This window comes from Eublepharis macularius, chromosome 16 (assembly GCF_028583425.1).
Source record: "Eublepharis macularius isolate TG4126 chromosome 16, MPM_Emac_v1.0, whole genome shotgun sequence".
NCBI lineage: Eukaryota > Metazoa > Chordata > Lepidosauria > Squamata > Eublepharidae > Eublepharis > Eublepharis macularius.
This window is the reverse complement of record NC_072805.1, coordinates 2,289,466-2,316,142: the sequence shown is the minus strand read 5'-3', so window position 1 is coordinate 2,316,142 and position 26,677 is coordinate 2,289,466. Positions and strand designations below refer to the sequence as shown.

The following is a 26,677-nucleotide window of genomic DNA, read 5'->3' as shown; positions in this document are numbered from 1 at the left end:
TATGGGGGAAAAATGAAGAGGCAGGCTTGTCTTGCCAGGGGTGGCATTTTGTATGCAAAATGCATGCAAATGCCCCCCAACCCTCAGGGGCCCTTCTCCCACCTTTCCTCCCACCCCCCACCAAGGCTCAGCCTGCTCCCACTTGGGGGGGCATTTCATGGCCTCCCCAAGTAGGTGCTCTTTTCTCCACCAATTCCACCTGGGGGAGGCTTGTCTTGCCAGGGGTGGCATTTTGCATGCAACCCTCTGGGGCCCTTCTCCCACCTCTACTCCCACTCCCCACCAAGGCTCAGCCTGCTGCCACTTGGGGGGGGGATTTCATGGCCTCCCCAAGTAGGTGCTCTCAGCCCCCAAAGTCCACCCCCACAGCCCCACACAAACCCAATTCCCCCCCAGCAGCCACACACAGACTCAAATCCCGATTCCCCACATTAGCCCCTCACAGACCCAAATCCACCCCCAGCAGCCCCACATCCATAACCCCAGGAACAGGCTGGCAAAGGCCAGCCCTCCCCTTTTGTTCCCTATGCTGGGAACTTCTAAACTCTCTTTCCCAGGGCAATTCCACACAGCCCAGGGGTGCCACAATGGTGGGCAAACTTCTGAGTGCCAACTTGTCCCTGGGAAAGAGCACCTGACCTGACACACAGACAACCACCCCCTGACACCCCCACCACCTACAGAGAAGCCTGGCCAGCCTGCCGCACTGTTTCCTATGATGGGAACCAACTGCACATCAAAGAATAAAACACGAACAACACAAAATGATTTTTTAAAAAAAATTATTTTCTCACTTTCAAAGTACAAGTAGGCAAAGCATTATGACACATTACACCAGCAGTCCCCCACACAGAAAAATAACACAACTCACTTAACATCAGAGAATTACAAAAACTCAATTCCTGTCAAAAACACTTTATTTCTTGAACAGCTTTAGGTTACACAGCAGGGGGGGGGCACACCATAGGGTATGCCAGAAGTATCTTACACAAAAATAACACAACTCACTTCACATTAAAGAATCACCCGAAAACACAATTGCTTTCAAAAACACTTTATTTCTTTAACTGTTTTAGGTTACACAGTAGGAGGGCACAACAGGGCATGAAAGCAGCATACTACACAAAATAATACAGCCCACTTCACCTTTTTTGACAGCAATTATGTTTGAGTGATTCTCTGATGTGAAGTGAGTTGTGTTATTTTTGTGTAGTAGACTGCTTTTACGCCCTATTGTGCCTTCCTACTGTGTAACCTAAAGCAGTTAAAGAAATAAAGTGCTTTTGACAGCAATTTTTGGGGTGATTCTTTAATGTGAAGTGAGTTGTGTTATTTTTGTGTAAGATACTGCTGCCATGCCCTTTGGTGTGCTCCCCTGCTGTGTAACCTAAAGCTGTTCAAGAAAAAAAAGTGTTTTTGACAGGAATTGTGTTTTTGTGATTCTCTGATGTTAAGTGAGTTGTGTTATTTTTGTGAGGTGGAATGCTGGAATGCCCTTTGGTGTTCCCCCCTGCTGTGTAACGTAAAGCTGTTCAAGCAATAAAGTGTTTTTGACAGGAATTGTGTTTTTGTGATTCTCTGATCTTAAGTGAGTTGTGTTATTTTTCTGTGTGGGGGACTGCTGGTGTAATGTGTCATAATGCTTTGCCTACTTGTACTTTGAAAGTGAGAAATGTTTTTTAAAAAACTTTGTGTTGTTCGTGTTTTATTCTTTGTTGTCCAGTTGGTTCCCATCATAGAGAACAATGGGGCTGGCTGGCCAGCCATCTCTGTAGGTGGTGGGGGAATTTGAGGGAGGGTGTCTGTGGTTCAGGTGCTCTTTCACTGGGACAAGCTGGCACTCAGAAGTGTGTCCACCATTGTGGCATCCCTGGGCTGTGCACATTTGCTCTGGAAAACAGAGTGTTATAGTTCACAGCATAGGAAACAAAGGGAGAAGGCTGGCCAGCCTGTTCCTGGGATTGTGTGGGGCTGCTGGGGCTGGATTTGGGCCTGTGAGGAGCTACTGTGGGGATTTGGATCTGTGTGTGGCAGCTGGGGGAGAATTGGGTATGTGTGGGGCTGTAGGGGGTGGACTTTGGGGGCTGAGAGCACCTACTTTGGGAGGCCATGAAATGCCCCCCCCCCAAGTGGGAGCAGGCTGAGCCTTGGGGCTGAGCCTTGGTGAGGGGTGGGAGGAAAGGTAGGAGAAGGGCCCCTGAGGGTTGGAGGCATTTTGCATGCAAAATGCAACCCCTGGCAAGACAAGCCTCTGTTATTTCCCAGCTGGAAATAGTGGAGAAAGGGGAGGATGGAGGAAGGAGGGCGCTAGAAGAGGCTTGCCTCTATCCCCTTCCTCTCCAAGAGATGTTCACTCATCCTGCAAGGATGTACTTTTTATAACTCTCAAAGGATAATTAGACATGGTATCTTTCCGTTTTCTTTCTTTTTATTCGTTGCTAAGCCTAGAGTACTGCCTCTTCTTGTATAGTATATAGTTCTCTGTAATTTATATCTACAGTAGTACAATAAAGTTTTTCTTTGGTTAAATCAAGCGGTGTCAATAGTGTCCTCACCCACGGGCCTCTTGTTCAGCCATTTGCTCGAAATCTGCACATGCACAGAGGTTCACCAGCTCCCAAATGGCTGGTGAGGGGTTTTCAGTTTGGAGATGGCAGCCTATCAAGGGAATCGGTGGCTAGGAGGGCGTGAGGTGCCCAGTCCCTGCACAGGACAGCGTGTATTTGAAGGGACGAGGGCCTTTGCTTTCAAGCCTTTCTGATTTCAGGACACCCTTCCCCAGGTGAGTATTTTGTGGTGAATCTGCTGCACATGCAGAGGACTCTGGAGAGTATTCCAGGACCCTGACCAGAGAAGAACAGCAGCTGTTTCCCAGCACTGTGGGCTTCATGCACTCCGGGGCCCTGGCAGCTCTTTGGGGGATAAATGAACAGGCTGGGAGAGCCAATCATTGTCTCCGGTGCAACATTTTGTTAGAACTTTGCTCCTCATCATTCAGGCTCAGTGGAAACAAGAAGCAGTGGCAAGAAAGCTGTGCAAACCCCCCTCCTAGAAAATAATAATAAATATCGATGGTTGTTGTGGGTTTTCCGGGCTGTATTGCCGTGGTCTTGGCATCGTAGTTCCTGACGTTTCGCCAGCAGCTGTGACTGGCATCTTCAGAGGTGTGGCACCAAAAGACACTGAGATCTCTGTCTTTTGGTGCCACACCTCTGAAGATGCCAGTCACAGCTGCTGGCGAAACATCAGGAACTACGATGCCAAGACCACGGCAATACAGCCCGGAAAACCCACAACAACCATCGTTCTCCGGCCGTGAAAGCCTTCGACAATACAATAATAAATATCAATTGCAGTTCTAGATGTCTGTTTCCTCTAGGAATAATTTCAGCAGCATCAGGTCCCTTCGCCAGTGAGTACTAATATGACTTGGGGCCTCCTACAGCTCAGTCTGAGAACTCATTGTAAATAACAGAGGTGCAAAGTGAGGAGATTCCTACGGAGCACACCCAGGTGCCTTTTCCTAAGCAGAAAACTGGTCAGGATAGGGACCTGGTTGGAGGACCGCACCCAAAGAGTGGTCGTCAACGGCGTTTCATCAGATTGGAGGGAGGTGTTCAGTGGGGTGCCGCAGGGCTCGGTTTTGGGCCCAGTACTTTTCAATATTTTTTATCAATGATCTGGATGAAGGAGTGGAAGGGCTGCTCATTAAATTTGCTGAGGATACCAAATTGGGAGGAGTAGCAAACACCCAAGAAGATAGAATTAAAATTCAACAAGACCTGAATACTCTGGAGAAGTGGGCAGCTGTGAATAGGATGCAATTCAACAAAGACAAGTGCACAGTATTACATCTGGGCCACAAAAATGGGAAGCACAAATACTGGATGGGGGATACACTTCTGGGCAGTAGTATATGTGAAAGGGATCTTGGGGTAATAGTGGACTGTAAACTGAATATGAGCAGTCAGTGTGATGCGGTGGCAAAAAAGGCTAATTCAATCCTGGGTTGTATCAAAGGGGCCATAGCATTGAAATCGCAGGAGGTCATAGCCCCTCTCTATACTGCCTTGGTCAGGCCACACCTGGAATATTGTGTGCAGTTCCGGAGGCCTCATTTCAAAAAGGATGTGGACAAAATTGAGAGGGTGCAGAGGAGAGCGACGAGAATGATCAGGGGTCTGGAGACTGAGCCCTACGAGGAAAGGCTGAGGGCCTTGGAAATGTTTAGTTTGGAGAAGAGGAGGTTGAGGGGGGACATGATTGCTCTCTTTAAATCTTTGAAAGGCTGTCATTTGGAGGAGGGCAAGGAGCTGTTCCAGTTGGCAGCAGAGGATAGGACTCAAAGCAACAGACTTAAATTACATGCAGAAAGGTACCGGCTGGATATTAGGAAGAACTTTTTCACGGTCAGAGTAGTTCAAAAGTGGAATCAGCTGCCTAGGGAGGTGGTGAGCTCCCCTTCACTGGCAGTTTTCAAGAAGAGGCTGGACGAATACTTGTCAGAGATGCTTTAGGCTGATCCTGCACTGGGCAGGGGGTTGGACTAGATGGTCTGTATGGCCCCTTCCAACTCTATGATTCTATAAGCAGGGAGAAGGCAGAGGAAGCGAGAGAATAAATACTGCTTGCTGGTGAAAAAATCTGCCAGTAACATCACAAAACATGTTGTGCTAAAGACAGACGAAACCACAGCATTTTACGCCCCAGATGTTCCTTCCTCCCAACTTGCTGTTGCAAATAGGCACAAAGAGAAAAGAACAGCTATTTCAACACTTTCACTCCTAGAACACAACCTCAGGGAACCTAAAAAGAGAGAGGTTTGAATTTTTGGCATTGGGACGTTTGCAGGAAAGCACGGCTACATTTTTAACCCAAACCATGAGCAAAGATTTTTGTAGCTATGTTATTTTTTTTATATTATCCATCACCGTACCTTCCATTACTTTCCCTATCTGCTCAGCACTTCCACCAGGCAGGATCTTAGCAATATAGGCACCAATTTCTCCATTAGCTCCAGGAATCTCTTTCCCACCTACAACTCGGATCCCCAGTCCATTGCCTGCATTTAGGAAAGGAGAAAAAGAAAAACCAAGATTTATCCATTAGTAGTATTTATAAGTACTTTTCTAGTAAAAGGACTCAAATCAGCACATAAAACATGGGTACCAACTATTTAAGAAGAAGGAACTGCCATTAAGGCACAGCATGGCAATTCCATCCACGGGGTGCTCCAGGCACGAGACAAGCAGAGATGGTTTGCTGTTGCCTTCGTCTGCTGTGAACAGAGGCACCCTCGGTCCCAAGACAAAACCACAGCCGAGAGAAAACCTCACTGAGTAATGGGGACAATGAATGCAATGGGCAATTTGGCTGAATTTTTTTAAAAATCCCAAGTATATAAAGTACCTAAGTGCTGTAAGTGACAATAACCAACCCAGGCAATCTTCATAACAGTACATACAATAAATACCACAATATAAAAAGTATACAGAATAAGAAATACAGAGTAATAAATGCAGAATCCAATTATCAGGTCTAGCAGCATTACTCCACGCTATACTCCTATGCAACATTTCTCCAGGCTAACCTCATAGATTTCACTGTTCCCTTGCCTTTCTGAGAGTTACTGGGGTGCTGGAATGAAAAACCCTTGTGAATGAAAGGCACTTTTTTGACAAAACCCCATAAATCTGTCCGCAAGAGTAAAAAAGGTCAAGGTCATGCTTTGTGCCTGAACAGGGTCATGTGAGGAGAAAAAGCATTTCTTCTTCTGCATCTTGCTTCCAGTGCTGCAATGTGTCATCAGCTGTTCTGATGGAGAACCAGAACAAGATCTGTTTATTTATCTATACTCCATCTCTACTGTGCAAAGAACATCAAATATATAAATCGAGTATATAAATTGAATGTTATTATTATTGTTATCTAAACATAAACATCCCAATATTTTTACAAGCAAAGACATTGTAGATACTGTTTCTTTAACAGCCCTGTTCATATAGCCTGCTTCTTCATTTTAACCAAGTGTTGTGGCTCCTAAGAAATATTAGTGCTTTTGATCCTAAGCCTCGCTCCTGTTACACCCCTTTCCATGGTGGAGCACATTCCTCCGGCTTTAGGAGGCTCCATTCCTGCTTGATCACCGTCTTCCCCTGAGCCAAAGAGCACCGTGCTGTGGGTCAAGCAGAGCTCAAACAGAAGCAACGCCATATGCTCCGGCCTACATGATCCTTCTATAGAGGACCGCAGGGACTGCCCTCTCAGACTGTTTGGCACATCAGAAATGGTCTACAGAAGCCAGAAGCGGCTGCTGTTTTCTGTACCTGAAACGGAGTGGTCCTTCGGGTCCCTCGGAAGTTTGAGTCTTGCATGGGGAAAGACGTATTGCATTGGCTTCCCGTTTATCTAGGGGAGATAAAATGTGAATGCTGATTAAAGATTAAAAAATGTGTCAGTTTTCATAATGATTTACAAGTAAAACAATAGTTGTGAAGCACATTATGTTTGGAATCTCTCTCACCCCCCCCCCATAACATCAGCTTCCAATCATGAAGACCGCTCTAGAGGACTCTTGTGAGAACCCTTGTGCTGCAGCTGCTTGAGCGCCCGTAGTGTCTGAAACAACCTGGTCATGGGAGTGGATCTAGAGATACTCAGCGACTATATTCCGATAACAATGGCATATTGTCAACACACAGTGAGGCGCAGGACTGTGTATGAGGGAGGGGCAGCCCCACTCTTATAAATATGCAGAAAAAATTGCATACAAGGTACATGTGGTGCTGTATATATTTGCAGGTTTTCAGAATATGTGCATGAAACGTATGCATGCATTTATTCCTGTTCCCAAAATATATATGCCATTTCACTGGAAAACTGCTTGAGGCAACTCACAAAGTTAAAAAAAGAAACCAGTAAAATCATAAAAATAACAGCATAAAAATTGTCAATAATAAAACAAGCTATGGACATAACGCAGTAATAGGCATGTATGTGCCTTTGAGTGTTATGCCAAATGTATGTAGGGATGGGGGAGAGGCCAGTGAGCATAAACCCACTCCCTCTCTATGCACATGGACCATACATCCTTTAAGGGAGTCTCTAGACAAGTTTTTTCTGCATGGCCATGCACTAATTTTAACGTTTCCAGCAGTCGCACAGGAGCTGCACGGGACTGCTTCTTTAAAACAAAGGAACTCAGAGAGGCGGGGCGGGGGGGGGAGAAGGCTCCTGCCTCCCCCCAATTCAGTTTGCTTGCATGAAAACTGTGCAGGAGGGGAGTTATTGTCACAAAATCACAGAGTTGGAAGAGGCCATAGAGACCTTCTAGTCCAACCCTCTGCCCAATGCAGGATGAGCCTAAAGCATCCCTGACCAATATTCATCCAGTCTCTTCTTGAAAACTGCCAGTGAAGGGGATCTCACCACCTCCCTAGGCAGCTGATGCCACCTTTGAACTATTCTGACCGTGAAAAAGTTTTTCCTAATATCCAGCCGGTACCTTTCTGCATGTAGTTTTAGCCCATTGCTTCGCATCCTACCCTCTGCTGCCAACTGGAACAGCTCTTTGCCCTCCTCCAAATGACAGCCTTTCAGATATTTAAAGAGAGTAATCATGTCCCCCCTCAATCTCCTCTTCTCCAAACTAAACATTCCCAAGGCCCTCAGCCTTTCCATGCAGGGCTCAGTCTCCAGACCCCTGATCATTCTTGTCGCTCTCTTCTGCACCCTCTCAATTTTGTCCACATCTTTTTGAAGTGAGACCTCCAGATCTGCACACAGTACTCCAGGTGTGGCCTAACCAAGGTAGTATAGAGAGGGGCTATGACCTCTTGTGATTTTGATGAAATGGCCCTTTCGATACCACCTAAGACTGAGTTTGTCTTTTTTGCCACTGCATCACACTCACTGCTCATATTTCACTTACAGTCCACTCTTACTCCAAGATCTCTTTCCCATACACTACTACCCAGAAGTGTATCCCCCATCCTGTATTTGTGCTTCACATTTTTGTGGCCCAGATGTAATACTCTGTACTTATCTGTGTTGAATTGATCCTGTTCACAACCACCCACTTCTCCAGAGTATTCAGGTCTTCTTGAATTTTAACTATGTCTTTCTTGGGTGTTTGCCACTCCTCCCAATTTTGTATCATCAACAAATTTAATGAGCAGCCCTTCCACTCCTTCATCCAGATCATTGATAAAAATATTGAAAAGTACTGGGTCTAAAACCGAGCCTTGCGGCACCCCACTGGACACCTCCCTCCAATCTGATGAAATGCCATTGACCACCACTCTTTGGGTGCAGTCCTCTAACCAGTCACCTATCCACCAAACTGTCCTATAGTCCAGTCCACAGTCTTCCAGTTTACCCATTAGAATGTCATGGGAAACCTTATCAAAAGCTTTACTGAAATCCAGGTAGATCACATTGACAAAGTTCCCATGATCCAGTAAGCTTGTCACTCAATCAAAGAAGGAAACCAGGTTAGTCTGACAAGTTGTGTTGGAGACAAAACCATGTTGACTTCCCCGGATCACTAAGCGGTCCTTCAGATGCTTTCAGACCGATCCCTTTAAAATCTACTCTAATTTTTTCCCAGCAACAGAAGTCAGACTGACAGGCCTGTAGTTTCCCGGGTCATCCTTCTTCCCTTTCTTAAAGATTGGGATAACATTCGCTCTTCTCCAATCTTGTGGCACATCCCCAGTCCTCCGGGACGGCTTGAAGATGATGGACAGAGGCTCTGCAAGTTCTGTAGGAAGTTGTTTGAGCACTCTTTGGTGCACCCCATCCGGCCCAGGGGATTTGTATTCGTCCAGTGCAGACAGGTGCCTCTCCACAACCTCTCTGTCAATGTCAACTAGCCCCCGCCAGGTGTCCTGTCGTGTCTACTACCATCTCTAGATGGGCTCAAGTTCTTAAGGGAGAAAACAGAGGCAAAAAAGTCATTAAGCCTGTCTGCTTTTTCTCTGTCCTCCATCAGAGTTTCCCCTTCCACTCCCAACAGCAGTCCAATTGCCTCTTTTACCTTGTGTTTGCTTCTCACATATCTGTAGAAGTTTTTCTTATTGCAGCAAGCCTCTCTTGCCAGACCCAGCTCATACTGAGCTTTGGATTCTCTGATGGCTGATCTGCAGTACCTAGTAACCCTCATATATTTCTCTTTAGAGGTCTGTCCTTCTCCCCATTTCCTGAACATTTCCTTTTTTCCCCTTAGCTTATTCTGGAGCTCTCTGTTCATCCACATCTGTTTCCTGGACCCCTTACCATGTTTCCATCTTGCTGGAATAGTGAGGGCTTGAGCTTGCAAAAACTCATGTTTGAAAAGAGCTCACCCTTCACTTGCTCCTTTCCCTTCCAGCACACTCCCCCACCAAATGACTCACATGAAGCCTCTTGAGTTCATTGATGTCAGCCCTACAAAAATCTAACCTACAAGTCAGGCTACGAATCGTCACTTCCCCCTAAGGTCCCCACCACCTTTACTGCATCTACTAAGTCTTCCCTGTTGGTTAATATTAAGTCTAGTATGACTAAGGCACTTGTAGCTTCCTCCACCATTTCAAAAAGGAAGTTATCAGCCAGGCAGGTCAGGAAGTTGCGTGAGTCTTGTTGCTTTGCTGAGCTTGTCTCCCAGCACACATCGGGGAAGTTGAAGTCACCCATAATCATAAGGTTCTGATGTCTGGATACTCTGCCAATTTGTTCAAGGAGGGCAGCATCCATTTCCACTCCCTGGTCAGTCGGTCTGTAGCAGATTCCAACAACAATACCCTTTGTTCTCCCTTCCCCTTATTTCCACCCACATGCTTTCCACTGGGCTGTCAATCACATTCTCCAGAACTTGCTGGCAATCAAGCCCTCTCCTCACATACAATGCCACTCTGCCTCCTCTTCTACCCTTCCGGTTTTTCTTGAACAGCTTGTACCCATCCACTACCACATTCCAGTCATGGGAATCATCTTACCAAGTCTCAGTAATTCCTACTATATCGTAGCCTTCTGTTTGCAAGAGAAGCTCAAGCTCTTCCTTCTCATTACCCATACTTCAGGCATTGGTATATAGGCACTTGTAGCCTTGTGCCTTTGTTTGATCTGTCGAATCGAATTGAATCAAATACCTTTACTGGCACAACAGGACATACATATGCACAGTCAGCATGGAGACAAAAAAAATCCCTTTTCCTATCACTTAAACCATTCCTCTCCTCTTCGATGCACAACAAAGAAATTTAGCCCCAGACTCCATGATCCCAGGGTTATGTGTGTATAGTAAAAAGCGTGTCTTACTGTCATCCAATTGACCTTCATGATTTTGAAGCAAAGGTTCTAGATAAACGGCGCAAATATCACAATACAATAAGCAGTACCCATCATGTTGAATATCTCTTTGTGAACCACTCTCCAAAATTCCTGAACAAAATGGCATTCCCACCACATATGTAGGGTTGTGCCTTCCTGCTTGAGAAGAGAACATGTTCAGTACTTTCAGTACTGCTACAGGAGAACATGTTCAGTACTTTTTAGCTGTCTCAAGCTACAGGCACAATACCTTGTGGAGTAAGGAATTTTCTTAAACCTCCCATGGAGTACCGCAGAAGGAATAACATTAAAGCGTGCTAACATAAATGCTCTCCAAAGATGAGGGGAAGTCAAACCAGAAAAATACTCTGCCAAAGAACCATTAGAGGAAATCCTCCATCTCATAAGGGAACATCTTCCAGAGGCGAGGCTCCTAAGTTCTTGCATCTCAATAACGACTAGTCTTTGTTTAATCAAAGCAAATGCAGACCTCTCGGGACGAAAAACTAATTCATCAAGGCAAAGCCCAATTACAGAGATTTTCCCCTGATATCAGTTAACCACGCAGAAGAATGGGATTCAGTTAGCATGCATGCAATAAGGCTATTGTGGCTGCTCCTGAAGTGCAAACACAGCCAGAATCTAATTGTTAAAATCCAGGCTTTTGTCTCTAGGCGTGGCAGCCCTAAAAATTTCCTTAGAAAATTAGATTGAATTGGTTCAACTTCTTTATTAAAGGCTGTGATCCATATTGGAATACAATAGAGCAGTTTAGCACTGATTTTATGATTAAACACTTTAAGGGCCACTGGGATATATTGATTTCCCTTAGTGTAGAAAAAGCGAGTAATCGCTAATACGTTGTTGTTCACAGATTTTATCACTTCTTTTTTGTGAGTTACCCAACTAGCTTTATGGTGGAAATAGACTCCTAGGTATCTAAAACTTTTGACCTGTTCAATCACTCTTCCTCTTATATTCCACTTAACCGGTTTCCAGATTTTCCCAAAAGCCATGATTTTAGATTTATCAAAATTTAAAGTCAATTTGTTCAATTCACGATAGTCTAAAAAGTGTAATAACATCATTTTCATTCCTATTTCCAAGACAGACAGGAGCACCGCGTCATCTGCATACAAATGCAGTGGTACGTGCATTGATCCTAGTTTTGGATTGTGACCATCAATTCCTTTCATAAAGAGGGCCAAGTCATTTTTAAAAAGATTAAATAATAAGGGGGCTAAGATGCATCCTTGCTTAACTCCAATATTAATTGGAATTTTAGGAGTTAGATCACTGTCCTTGGAGCATCTAACTTGACATGTGGTTTCAGAACAAAGCTTTTTAATTAAAAAAAAGCAATTTCGCCTCAGTCCCCATGGCCCTTAGTTTTTTCCACAGAAATCTATCAACAGAGTCAAAGGCCCCTATAAGATCTAAAAAAGCTACATATAATTTAAATTATATGTTTGATCTGTCCTACCCAGGTGGGTCCCCATTGTTATCACTTCTTCATTGAAATTCCCATGTTGACTGTCCCCTTCCCCTTGCGGCATCAGTTTAAAGCTCTCCTGATGAAGCTCTCCAGGTTCTACCGAAACATTTTCTTCTATGACTTTGAGAGGTGAAGCCCATCATATGCTAGAAGTCCTTCTCCAAGAAAAATTATCCCGTGGTCCCAGAACCCAAAGCGCTCCTTCCGGCACCACCACTTCAGCCAACAATTCACGTTGAGCATGGTCTACCCCCTTTGCATTCCTCTTCCTTTGACAGGAAGGATAGAAGAGAATACCACCTGTGCCCCCACTGTCCTCAACTGCCTTCCAAGAGCTTCATAGTCCTCTTTAATTCTTGTGATGGTATTTGCAGCCGTGTCATTAGTTCCCACGTGAACCAGCACAAACAGGTACAGATCAGTCGGTCTGATCAGTTTCGGCAGTCAGTCTATAATATCTTGAATTCTGACTCCTGGAAAGTAACACATCTCTCGGAGTAGGGGATCTGGCCTGGACATATGACCTTCCGTACCCCTGAGCAGAGAGTCCCCAATGACCACCACCTTCCGTTTTCTTCCAGTTCCATGTGGCCACATGCCCTCTTCACTCCCTCCTCTAGATTTTTGTGGTTCTCCTTCCACTCTCATCTCCACCTCAAAACGATTCTTGAGCTCCAGTGGACCAGAGCGTTGCCTTCGTCCATGTCTTCCGGTTTGTACTGCAGAACTGAGAGGAGGCTCAGAAGGGAGACTGACTCTTCCTTCTTCTCTTAGACTTATTTCTTCATGCTTGTGCAGAGCCCCCAGGCTCTTCTCAATAAAATCCCCCCCTTCCTTGATTTTCTGGAATGGTGGTGATTTTGTTGATTTTGCTGTTCCACATGGAGATTTATGCACAAATCCTTCACATGGAGCAGCAAAATCAGCAAAATAACTGCCACCCCACACAGTTTTCATGTATTGTGGGGGAGGCAGAACCCTTTTCTCCCCCTGGAACACCATTCTGAGCTCCTCTTTTTTTAAAATGAAGCAATTCCCTGCAGCTGGTATGTGGCTGCAGGGAGCACATTAAAATGAGTGCATGTCCGTGCAGAAAAGTATTGTCTGAAGGTGCCTTCAGTTTAGTTTATTTCCTTGCCACAAGGGCACTTTAAAATCACAAGCCAACAGAATGTAACAAACGAGACTTCCCAGGTCATGTTATTGGATCACTCAAGGTTCATGCATAAGAGAATATTATTTTTTGCCTTCCCTGTGTGTTCTGCAGCCACCAAAAGTCCTTGCACTCATACCTTTCAAATCAACTTCACCAAGGAATTCAGGTTCTAGGTTACAATGCCTGTTAATCTGGTACGTTTGTAGAAGTATGTTATGTCATCAGCCACGCCCCCCATGACATCATTTGGCCCTATCATTTGTGAATCTCAAAGCAGGGGCTTTGGCAATACTTAAACATGCAAGAAGCCCATCAAGAAAGTGATCAGAGAGAAGACCAGGCACTCCGCAGTGATTGGGGGTCTTCTTTCCTCCCACCCAATGTCAACACTACTGCCACTGCCACCGCCAGTGGCCTCCCCATCCCTGGACACGTTCCGTTAGCCACGACGCATATCGGCAAGTGATCCGCTCCCTTAAACAGAAGCGAGCACTCCAAACGTCCCGATAGCCTCCGTTCACCCCCAAACTCTTCCGGATCTCCCAAGCCCCCATTCCGACCAGCCCTTTCAGAAGGATGCCATGCCTTCAGCCCCTTATAACCCCCAGCCTGAAGAAGAACCCGCTGCTCCCCTTAACCCACTGAAGGAAAAATTATTGAGAAGCATGCTGCAAAGTGAACTCCACTGAAGCACAGAGCATTGCCACCCAGCTTGGCCCCCTGAATAAAGATCTCAGGATTAGCTGGCTCACTGCATTTACTAGTGCCCATCCAGCAGCCACGGGAGCCGATTTAACCCAGATTGCCCAATTGTGTGTGCCAGGAACTGATGCAACCACCAGAGAAGCTGCTATTGCTGCCCAAGACCTCATCTCGCTTGATGCAGAACCTTCGCTAAGGGAAATAGTCCATTTAATTTGGCTGAGACAGACAGCAGAAATGCTTTTTGTTACTGAACGCCAAGCCCCAGGAGAGAACCCAGAAGCTTACACGGCCAGGAAAAAAACTCCTTGCAGTCATTTCTGAGAAAGTTAGATTGTATGGAGAAGTCTAAGATTTCAACCATGACAGGCACTATATGCAGGATCGAATCCCCAGACTAAAACCCCCCTGGGTCCCATAGACTTAGCTAACACCACCTGGACAGACATTTCAGAGAAGATCAGGACATTAGCCGACCTCCTGAGGGAAACTCGTGTCCTCCAAATAAAAGCCCCTCATAAAAACCACGAGTCCAAGCACCCAGAGCCCATTCAAGTGGAGACCTATGTGAATAATGGCCCCCATTCACAGCATAGGAACTAGGGAGGCTACCGCTATAACCAGCCCCGAGGGAACTGGGGAGGGAACCGAGATTTCCCCCAGGACCATCACAGGGACATTCCCCAAGATCACCACGAAGACTACCCCAGGGACCACCCCAGAGATCAGTTCCGGGACTGGAATGCTGATGGCGGAAGAAGCTGCAATTGGGGAAACCAATGCCCTGGCTCCAATTCTGGGAACCCGTTCCACTAGGGGTGCCCGAGATCCAAAGTTCTTCCCCAAGGGGGCGTGGTAAATCTTCAGCCTGACAATTGGGGAAGACTGATGGTACAAGCTGGCATTGGGATCTCCGGGAATGTAACCCTTCCACCCTTCTAGTTGACACTGGTGCCTCCTTAAACATCTTGCATTCAGAGTTTGCCACACATGGGAAGCTGACTCCCCATGCTATGGCACTTGCCGGGTTTGGAGGAGGCTCACATCAGGCAAAAGTCTGGGAGCAGGTCCCCATGGTGTTTGGGAACCTTGCAGTGTCGGTCACAGCTTGCAAGAGCAAGTGGGAGGACCTCGTAATTTTAGGAATCCCCTTCTTTAGAGAACACGGGCTCACAATAGACCTTGCAAGTGGCCTTCTCTGGTAACTTGAAAACAGTCCCCGTCCCATTTCAGTCATCTACTGATGTGACGTCTTAAAAGCCTCCCTCTCCCTGGCCCCATTCACAGACAATCCCTGGGTGGAAGAGTTCCCCAAAGTAGGGGTCAGAGACAAAGCAGAATGTGGCACAGTAAAAGACCCCTGCGTTCTGATTGAGGGAAGAGACCCCCCCTTTTGCAAAAGCAATACAAATACCCGGCTGAGGCTGAAATTGGGATTGGAAAAACCTTTAAGGGTCTCCTGCAATGGTATGTAATCACCCCCATGCAATCTATCTGCAATGCCCTTCTCTGGCCCACTCTAAAAGCAGATAGAGTCGCCAAGTATAACGAAATCCTCACAGCTATTGCTGCAGGAGCCAAATATTAGAATGTGCTGGACCTGGCCAATGATTTCAACTCCATCCCACTTCATGAATCATGCTGGTGTAAGTTTGCCTTTACTTTCCGTGGTCAGCAGTATGCACTTAAAAGAACCCTGCAGGGATTCCATTCCAGCCCTAGCATTTGCCATGCACATGTGGTTAAAATGTGGGAGAAGCTCCAACCCGAATCACAGCCTCATGTTCTATCATATCCACTCAGAATCAGAACAAAAGACCCGAGAGATTACTCGAGAGGTCCTTGGTTTGGTTAGGGACACCGAGGTCAAGGCAAGCTGTGAGAAAGCCCAACTAGTCCACACCAAAGTCCAATACCTCGGCCTCTCCCTTGGAACACATGGCAGGATCCCCGACTTGCAGCGGGTGGAGGTGATTTCAAAACTCCCTGCCCCAAAAGACACGCCTTCCCTCTGTGCCCTGTTTGAAACATTTAACTTCTCCTGGGACTTCATCAAATTGTTCACAGACAATGCCCGGCCCCTGTACTCCCTCTTTAAAAAGAATGTAGCCTGGAATTGGGGTCCGTAGCAACAGCAAGCCTTTGCCGAACTTAAACGCAGCCTGGCAAGTGCCCCTGCCCTAGCTCACCCAGACATGTCCAAGCCCTTCTTTATCCAGCTAGTCACTTCTGAGCACAGCATAGGTGCCACGCTCACCAGCAGCAGAGAGCCATAGCCTATGCCTCCTGGTATTTGACCTCAGTGGAAAGTAAATTCAACCCTTGTGAGAAGGTTTGCCTTACTCTTGTATGGAGTTTAACCCATTGGGAACTAATTATTGGGGGTGCGAAGGTAGTAGTTCAGACCATGCACATACACCCTTAAGTATATTTTATCCAGCATAATACAGACTGGACAGGTCTCCAATGCGTGGATTGCGCAGTGGACACTTGCCCTAGTTAATAGAGGGGTTGACTTCAAGAAGGAGCAAACCGAGCCTATCGTTCCCTATGGTCTTATTGTCTTGGGAGAACAACATGAGTGCCCCCTTCCCCCGATCAAACAACTTCACTGCCCTGCGGTCTGGAGAGGTTCCTTAGCAGAAGCACAGCTGCAGCACTTGGTATGCTGGTTATGCGGCGGCTCCTCAATCCATGCCACTAGCAGCCTCCAGACAGGCTACAGATTGATCTGAGTAATTGACTCCCACACCCTTAAAGGTCCTGCCAGGAAGCCGAAGTAGAAGCCCTCTGTGCCATCTTAGAATCTGAACCACCAGACTGCCCCCAGCCATCTATATCGATTCAGATTGGACCGCAAAAGCAGCCATCGTTTGGCTCCCCATACGGCTAGAAAATGACTACAAAAACTCAGAAGAAAAGCTCATTTCCCATACTGACAAGTGGATCCATATAGCAGCCCTCCTCCAGAGTAGGACAGCTCGCACTTGGGTCACCCACGTGAAAGGCCACCAAAGAAATAATTCAGAGGTGTGCATTTGGAATAACAGGGCAGATGCTCTCGCCAAGGAAGCCGCCTTAGAAGACGACCCTGACTCTGCTCTCTCTTCCACCATACCTCTTCACCTGGTAATCGGCAGCAGCAGCGCCATGCCCCTGCACCCTTGCTCAACCTAGTTACCCTCCAGGAAAATGACCTTGCCGTTGCAAAGTTAGCTGAAATAGGAAAAGACACTACCAGCCAATTTGAAATCACCCTCACAGGGTTTATTGGGCTATAGATCAAGCCCAACAGCCCCACTGAATTGTGCCCCAGGAGCCCCAGAGTGACATAAAATTTGTACACGACCAAGGACATAGAGGAAAGGAACTGACCCTTGACAGAGTTAAAGAAACCGGCTGGTGGCCTGGAAGATGTAGAGCCCTGGGTAGACAATTGCCTACCCTGCACCATGGTTAATGAGGACCAGGCAGGTCTTAAAGCCCCCTTACAGCACCAAAGGATAGAGGGACCTTGGGCTCGAATACAGATTGACTTCATCAGCCCCCTCCCTGTCACGGCCCGTGGGAACAAGTACTGCTTGACGGTCATAGATCCATTCAGAAAATGGGTGGAAGCCTTCGCATGCAGAAATAATACAACTGCAACTACTGCTAGGATCCTATTTAACAATGTATGGGGCAGATGGGGAATCACTCAAGTTTTAGATTCCGGCATGGGCCCCTACTTCATTGGGGAAGTAACCAAGGAACTTTGAAGAGGCCTTGGGAGTCCAGCAAAGGTTCCACATAGCCAGACACCCACAGTCCTCTGGAAGTATTCAGCGAACTAACCGCACCGTTAAGGAAGCCCTGCAAAAGATGGTGCAGGGATTGGGATGAGAAGCTCCGCCTTATTTTGACAGCCATCAGAAGCACCAAGGCAGTCCATGGATTTACCCCACATATGGTCATGACTGGCAAGAAAATGCTCCTCCCTGGAGCCTTCTGGCTCAACACTAACTTATTCCCAGATCTAGAAACGGTGGTCATAAATGATGAGTGGGTACGCTCCTGGATCACACAGGTCTCCTCGATTCACAAAGAAGTTGCCAAGTGATTAGGAACTGCCTGGCATTCAATGGATAAAAGATTAGGGTGGGTCCACACAACCCCAGACAGCTGGATCTAGGGCAACTGGTCATATATAGGAAATCTCAGAAAGGGAATATGCCCTCACAGCAAAATGGCTCGGTCCTGTCCCCATCATTCAGAGAGTAAGCCCTGGTGTTTACCAAGTAGAAATCCGCAAAAGGGAAGGTGCATGGAACGAATACTTTCACTGTTCCCAATTTAAAGAGTGGAAGGAGGGGAGCAGGCATAAGAGGTCCTGACTAGCCAAGACCTCTTTGCCGAGCCTCCTCCCACAACAACCCAGCCACCACAGGTATCCTCGATCACAGGCAGGCAGCTTTGTTTAAGCCCCAAACCTGATCTGCCAACTGTGAACTTAGCAGAAACATTTCTAGCCCTATGGTATAGGAATTTGCCTTCAGTATCCCGAAACGGGGGGCGAGGGGGGGGAGAGAGAAAATAGCCCCTCCTGCCAGTCCGTTAAGGAGCCTGGGCAAATTTCCAATAACGTGTGTGTATGAATAGCCCCCTTTCCCTTAGGAAGGATATTGAGTGAAGAAACACAGCTGCCAGAGCAGGTAAAGTATGCCGTCCCCTCTCTCTCGCATTGTGCTTTCTCTCCTTGTTTCTAGAGTATGTGCTGCCCCTCAGCCAACTACTCCCAGACCTCCATTGCCCATACCATACTGGAGCTGCCAGGTGCAAGATGCGCCAAACAAAAACCTGCTGTGCAAAATGACGGGGTATTATGCAAACCCCCAGAATCCCTGTTTAGCAAAGATTATACAGGTTTCACCAGTGGAACCCACTCGTCAAATGCCTTCCCCTCTTCGTGGCCAAGTGTATTCACAGAGCGTCAGGAGAGGAGGAATCTTTCTGCTACACCCCGGGAAACCCCTCCATTTCATCCATTCCAGTTCTTGGTAAGCTATTGCATAGGCAAACCACAGAGATCCCCACAAGGGACCTGCCAGAAAAGGAGACTGGCCAACACTGTGAAGTACCTTTAATCACTGCTGCAGTCTGGAACACAGGGGATCCCCTCCAAATTGTGGTTGCAATTGGCACTTTTGACCTCAGAGAAGAAGGCAATAACCCTTGCAAACTCAGCAGGCTCAGACCATAATCTGAACATGATTAATTGGCAACAGGTTCCCTGGACACCCACTTATGCGCCAAGGTTCCCCCAGACTGGAGAGTTGGACTGACAGGCTCCCCATGTGACATCCACTCCCCTGGAATCCCCTTTAAGTCGGTAGGAATCCTGACAATAAACAAAACCCATCAAGATGGAAATTACACCCTGCTGATAGGACAGAGGAATCTTGCCTCCTTGCAATTTGACCCTCTGATCTGAAACATGGAATCCTTGAAAAGAGCTGCTTCCCCCATAGTTGGATCTCACATCCTTAAGACGGATATCCAAGAACACGTCCTCATCCAATCCCAAATGTCAATGAAAGAGGCGAGAGTACATTTAATTGGCCTCAATACCTCCCTCTCAATTCCAGACTGCGCCCCCTACCTTCACCCTAGTGAGCAAGGCTGGGAAGAACGGGTCAGAATGTGGCAAGGCACTAACCACCCCTTGCGGGGGAAGCACAATTTAAAAGATTGGATTGCCCCAGTTGGGGCGAGCGTATCTCTTATAGACGCTGCCAACATAGAAATTCTTGCCAAAGAAACTCTCCTATGCAACCACCGACGTGGGCAAGCTAGGAGTCCGGCTGACTCAGCCCCTCACTTCAGTCCCTGATGTGCTGCATTCCATCTCCTCCTTGTTAATTACTTTGGAACAGGTCATCAAAAGAGATTCCTCCCTGCTGACTAAATGAACCCAATCCCTGCAGGACAATGTTCCCACGGCAACTGCCTGCACCCAGGCCCCAGCTGTTAATAAGACCACCGCCATGGATCTCATCTGCAACTCCCCGAGCGACACCATCCCCCTTGAAGTAAGGCGGCTCATAAAGGCCAACCTCCCGCAGGCGGAAATCCAGCTCGAAGTGGTGGAGTCTTGTTAACGCTTCCTATGGCTCCCACCACCACCAACTGCGCTTTTTATTGTAACTTGCAGCCCAAGACTCCTTCCCCATCTATCCCATCATCCCTCTTGGCTTGCAAACAATCACTGGGACCATTTTGTACTCAAGGGACTGCAATCATTGGGCTAGAGCTTCCTCCTCCAGCTGGCAGACCGTTAACCTTGAAGGCTGCCAACGCAGAGAAAACCTCGGGTTCTTCTGTGGCAGTGATGCCTTAGAGGCACATCACCCTTGCCTAGACCCCAGAAAGAATCTAGAAGGCCAGTGCTCCTATGATGTAGCCACTGAAGAAAAACCCATTATAGTCTACATAGGGAAAGGATGTGCCTGTGTTAGAACTGCATGCAGCACGGTCCTCATTCATTCAAACAGAATACAGCTCATGGTGCCCCCCATAAATAGATGCTTTTGTAATGTAACCACCATAAAAGGCTGTGATTTCGAATTTATTGTCCCTGTCCGGACTAGGCAGGAAATATCCCTGTCCCCTGTTCTATATTGCTCTGTCGCCCCCATTTTCCTTGGACTAGGCTTGGGACCCATCCATGACCTCCTCACTCATCCCTCTCTTCAACGGGAACTCCAGAAGATTAAGGAAGTGGGAGTCAAATCTATTCTCACGGTCTCCCACAATGGTGCCAGGGTAGCCGCCCGGTCCACCGCCACTGAATCCATTGGCCATTATATGCCTGGTGGGAAACACTTTTCGGTTGGTCAGAACATGCCACTGGCTTGCTTAATATAATGTACACCCCATTGTTGTAATCCTGATATTCCTTGTTATTGCTCTCATCGCTTTAATTTGTTGGGTTCACCGCCAGATGATCCGTCTAGCCGCTCTGAGGAAGCATGATACGGGAGATTGGGAATGGCCTAGGCAACAGCCGCCACTGTTCCACCTCCTTCCCTCTCCTCCTGCTTTGCTCCTTTTTCCTTTTCCTTCCTATTCTTTTACTTTCATGGGTGGACCCCTGACAGGGACCCTATGCGTGGGGTACAGTGGCCCCTCAAAATCTAGACTGAAGTAATAATCAGATACAAACTGCAGAATGGCCTGGTAAAGGTGCTGTCCATGCTTGATAATATCTCAGGCGTACCTTTCTGTGAGAGTCCCGTACCCTACGGAGTCGGGGTTCTCACATTAGTGACACTCTTGCAAGCACCCCGGTGCCACCTCTTGTTTCAATGTCTAAAATGATCGTGGTGACCAGAAGCCTCCTTGCCACTCTCTGGTATGCTTTCTCCTGCCTTCTCAATTTATATTGTTGTACAAAATGCCTCTGGAATTTGTGATTGTAGTACGTTTGTTACACTCGGTGAGGAGCATTCCTCATTTGCATAGCCAGAACGCCCTGTGTGAGCACGAATCCCCAACTGCCCCACACTTAGTAGCGCCAGGTGCCTTCGGCTCAGTAGTTTTCAAAAAAACAGTGCCCTTTTCACCCCACTACTGATCGAGCTCGAGCTGGACAGCTCCAATTGCTTTGCTGCTCGCCCCAGGTAGTGCAGCCCCCCCCCCCGGCTAACCTTTCTCTGAGCTGCTTACATTAGCAGGAAGGCGGGAAGCCCCACGAGCTGTGCCTTGAAGGAAAAAGCGACCAGCTTGCCACTCCAGTGATGCTGCCTGCCCCTGATGCTCGGCTGTGCACTGCACTGACCTGATGTGCCTGTCTGTGCCTGATGCAAGCCTCACAGAGCTGTGTGCCTGCTCCTGCCAGAGCCGATGTTTGCCCAGAGAGAAGCCCATCTAAGTGGACCGCTGGCTCGATCTGCTGCCTTTCCAAGCCTGTCGCTGCCTCAAACTGCTGCCGTGCGCAGTCCCGCTGCTCCAGCCCAAGTGCTTCCTACCAGCGCTTTGCTGCCCGCTTCATGAACTCTTTGCCAGAGCCATGATCAGAAAAGTGAGCCTGCCTTACAGCCTCAGGGCTTTGGATTGCCCAGAGAGCATTTGGACTCTCATTGCTTGCCGACAATGGCCGCCCCTCCACCTTTTGGTACCGAGGGGAGGGGTTGAGCTGCAACAAACTCCTTTAGAACTCGATCCAGGTGGCTCTTGAATATTTTGCTGCTCAGGCCCCTGAGCCCTCGAACTGCCTTACTATTTGAGTCATCGGGCTCCAGATTACTCCAGTTACTGGGGGTGGGGGGTGGGGGGAAGGAGGCATAACAAGCCCTCCAACTTACTGTTTGTACAAAGTTGCAGCTTTTCTGCCATCGTTTCATTCCTTACTGTGTGTGTGCATTTGATTGCTTCATTGAGTTTATACATTGCTTTTATTTTGAAATTGTTTCATTTGATCATTTGCTAAGTTTGATTTAGTTTCACTCATCCCTTGTAAGTTAGAAGTGTTTCATTTTGCCTTGCTTCAGAATTAGAATGTTGTGTTGCTTCAGTTTAAACTTTCAGTTTCATTTGTTCCCTTATTGTGGTACACAGAGGAAGATCGCTGTTATGAACCCCTTTCTTTCTCTCAGTTAGATTTTGCCTTTAAACCTTTCCTTCTTTTACATCCTCTGGGTAGATTGCTGCCACCAGGAATTATATTTGAAAATAACATAAATTTCCCATTTTATAATGTGTCCAAGCATCAGGCTCCTGCATGGGACTATGTGGCCCTGAGGATAGGATAAAAAATATCTGGGATAAAAAATAAATAAACTTTTAGGTTTAAAGAAGTGTATCGGTTTCATATTATTTCTTAAGCTTGATGGTTTCAAAGAGTATTATTTGTTCTTAAAGTTTCTTTTCATAGACACAGTCACTCAGTTCTTCATAAACTTTCTCTCTCCGGCTGCACACACAGTTCGCCTGCTTCAGATATCAATTTCTCACTCAAATACACGTAGATTTTCTCTCAAGTGCACACACAGCTTGCCTGCAAAAACCAGACTCAATATTTCTCTCAGGAATGCTTAAACATGCACAGAGTGCACACAGCTTGCCTGCTTTCCCCAGACTGAATATTTTTTCTCCACTCAGTAAGTGAAACAGCAGTTCACTCCTCCCACACTCTCAGTCAGCAGCCAATCATATTGATAACTCATCCCTCTCTTTCACCCCCACTCTTTGTCTGTACCACACCAAGCATTTAAAGACACACATTTAAAATCATTATAATACCATTCCCTACTTTTGAATTGGAACTTATTTTTATCCGGCTACCAAAAGATTTTTGTTTAATGTGGCTTCCAAATTGCCCATTTTCCCTTCTGGTGATGGTTGATGACTCTGCCCCTAATCCTCTTCCTGATTCCCTCTTTCCTTGATATGGACCCGAGCTCTTGAGTGCCGCTCCAGCCAGGACACACTTTGAAGTTCACCCAGCACTGCTGACTTCCTTTGAAGTGGGGGAGGGGGGGTATGGAAGCAATCAGCTCCCGCCTCTGTCATATTTAACAAACAGGCCAATAATAACATTCGATTTAATAATAGCATTCAATTTATATACCGCCCTTCAGGGCAACTTAATGCCCACTCGGAGCTGTTTACAAAGTATGTCATTATTATCCCCACAACAAAACACCCTGTGAGGTGGGTGGGGTTGAGAGAGCTAGAAACTGTGACTGACCCAAGGTCACCCAGATAAAATCATAGGGCCCCTAGATTAAATGTAGCTTGATCTGCAGCAGGGGAATTCCAGCAAGAGAGTTGCTAAGACCCGCCCAGGAGATCAGGCATGAAAGGAATGTTCATGCTGAATGCAGAGGACTGAGGTGATTGATTTACTGCCTCTCCAGCTATGGGCATGAGCTATGATAAGACAAGGTCTCATGGAGTCACCCCCCTTAGCACATTCTGATAGCCTCCTTCTGTGAGGCAGCAGGAGAGACTTGGCATTTCCTTTCACACACCCCAGCAGCAAGTAATCAATTTGTAATTCCCAGAGACTGACATTTATGGTCTTTGTTCTGCTGGCGGAGGGGGCTCCCCAGCCTAGGGACATGTTTTACCCTATAAGAACTCGCTGTGCCTTCAGATCTGAGCATCGTACCCTTGGGGCCACTTTCCCTCTCTCTCTCCAGGCTGAGTACGTGGGACATTTGAAACTTTTCCTCTGTGGACTACTCTACTCTCCTGGACCAGTAAATATACTTTCCCTCCCCTCACTCTATTCCAATTTCTGGCTAGCTTCCCAGGACTCTGTGTGCGTGTGTAACCACTTTATTATTATTTCTGTGCCTGCGTATTTTTCTCTTTTAATAAAACATTATTTTTTGAACCTAAAAGCACCAGTCTCGTCTGCTACCTTGGGGAAAGGACCCCGTAAACATTGTTGGAGTTTATCCCTCAGTTACCCCTCTTGTATAGCTTGCTGCTAATTTCCAACTCTCTTACTCACAAGGAGACCAATTCAGGTAACATGGCAGCCACCTGGGGTCACAGAATCCAGAGACACTTGCTAAACTACTGAACAGCCCCTGGTCCTACGAACACATGGCGTTTACTTCTTTCTGACTTCAATTGGCTTTAACTATTGCCTAACCAAGGTGGTTTGGACTTCTGGGGCGTTCTTTTATTATACTTGACTGCAGCGGAGTGAGGTTACACTCCGGCATTGTTTACTTGTGTGACTATATTTGATTTGTATGTAACTATTGCCACTGTGCCTTTTGTTATTGTGACTCATTACAATAATTATTGTTTCTGCACCTCACGTTTGGCTTTCTACTCAATGTTTATAATAAACTACTGAAATTGGCAGAGGGGCCCTTAGACCACAACATCTGCTTCAGTGGGCTGCAAGTTAAGTGCAGCAGAGACCCCAAAGTTCATGCGAAGCATGGTGTGTCAGGAAGAAAGCCTCCTTGCCCTTCCTTGCACGCTCAAGAATCTCACCCCGTGGCTTCTCTCATCAGCCAGGAAGAGAATGTTCAGATCAGTGTATTAATGAACGGGAGGCATTTGCCAATAGTGTCATAGAACAGAAGCCCTCTTAACGTCAGTGTCAGTTGTTGCTGAAATGGCTGCTGGTGGGTTTGGAAGCTTATAAAGGCACCCAAATTTTTAAAAATTGAGAAAAAAATTACCTATTTATGTATCAGTCACTACAGACATGCATAGGGAGAAACATCCTCTTCTTGTTCATTTTTTTCTAAAACCAAACCCTTCTTCCAAGGAGCTCAGAGCAATGAATCCAATTCCTCCCCTCATTTTATCCTCAGAGCAATCCTCTGAGGCCAGTGTGGCTAACTGGCCCAGGGTCACGCTGAGAACATCACGGGGATTTGAATCCAGATCGCTACAGTTTAAGCCCAGTACTCTAACCAATGCATTATACTACCAGCTTTAAGGACATTTTATTTATTTACTATCTCAGTGAGCAGGTTCTAAGTTACAGTGCTTTTTTTTTTTAAACTAGCCCTGCAAGGGAAGCTGAAACACAGAATGTAACAAGAAAAATTTGCTGACACAAAGATGAAGGGAGAAAAGATTTAGCGGCTAACTTCTGTGAAAAAAAAATTGGCAGCTGTAACTCCAGCGCCCATAGACTGGCACCCGGGATTTCTCTTCCTTTTGTGAAAATGTACTGTTACATAATGCTGTCCCCCTGCCAAGGCAGGAGTATGCCTTTTCCACACAGGAACTAAGTAAGAAGGCAGATCTTGGCTGGCTCCAAGCAGCTTCCTGGGATAGGTCAGGCCAACAGACTTCAGTTGGCTATCCTGGATTTAGCCCTTCTCAGGCCCTTGGGCTCTGAAGGCAACTTGCAAAATCTCCATTATTCCTCGCACAAATCAATGAATCCTCTTCAGTGCTAGAAGTTAATAACCCTAGGCTGCATTTTTGCACACATTTACTTGGCAGTAATGGCTGCTGAAATCAGTGGGATTTTCTTCTGGGTAAACATGGAATGGGTTGTTTGCATGTAGAGTGCAGGAACTGCTTCATCAAGGGCTGTGCTGTACATCCCTGAACCAAAGGTGAGGGTGTCCAGGTGTACAGATTGTTGTGGGATGTGGCAAATGGAATTTGCAATTTGATGCTAAAGCTGTGGGAGGAGGTGGGGGTTGGTGGAAAAGCCTTGGATGACAACAGGGTTTAGGCCAACATGATTGGTGGTGGTGGTGGTGGTGGTGGTGGTGGCTGTCTTGATATATCTGAAGGTTTTGGATGGCAAAACATGTCCTGCGGGAACAGAGGCTAGAAAGAGGGAAGTCGAGAGCTGTGCACTGGATTGCTCAGACTTCATTTGCGTGTGTGTGTGTGGGAGGGGAAGCTAGTGGTACCATGCTGTATTTAAGGAGGAAGAGAGTGCCCTCAAGTCATAGCTGGCTTATGGCAACCCCTGGTGGAATTTTCATGGCAAGAGACTAACAGAGGTGGTTTGCCCATTGCAACCCTGGTCTTCCTTGGAGGTCTCCCATCCAATTACTAACCAAGGCCGACCCTGCTTAGCTTCTGAGATCTGATGAGATCAGGCTCACATGGGCTATCCAAGTCAGGCTGCTGTATTTAAGAGAAGGTGATAAATGGAAGCAGGCGCCTTATGAATGGATGACAAAGGACATTTTGAGGCTCCCCAGATAACTGCTGTGCAGAATGCCTGGTCTTCCAAACCACTTGTATTGAAACCGTTTGGGTGCCAAAGAGACATTTCAGATCAAGATAAGGGTGCAGGCAAGGAGGTTACCCCCCTCCCTTTGCACTGTTGTCCCAGTCTGCACTGGGATTCTCTACACCTGGTTTTTAGAGGGAAAGAAGCCACAGTGAGCACCGGTCACATGTACTTGACTTCTCATGCTGGCAGGGCAGGGAGAGGGGATTCCTTCCAGAAATGAAATGAAGTTAGAGCTGACAACAAGTTTCCACTCAGAAGGAATTTACTGCCCAGAGAAGCAAGAATGAGGGAATTT

The 26,677-nt window shown here is 46.8% G+C and overlaps 1 protein-coding gene across 1 annotated transcript in view; it reads right to left on the bottom strand.

The window, feature by feature from the left end:
• The window catches only part of PCLO (piccolo presynaptic cytomatrix protein), a 303,767-nt gene that overhangs the window by 94,525 nt on the left and 182,565 nt on the right, over window positions 1–26,677 (bottom strand). The window contains exons 10-11 of the mRNA XM_055000594.1: window positions 6,327–6,408; window positions 4,937–5,062 (exon numbers count right to left, since the gene is read on the bottom strand). Of these exons, the coding sequence (XP_054856569.1) occupies window positions 4,937–5,062; window positions 6,327–6,408 (208 nt within the window). The remainder of the gene's footprint in view (window positions 1–4,936; window positions 5,063–6,326; window positions 6,409–26,677) is intronic.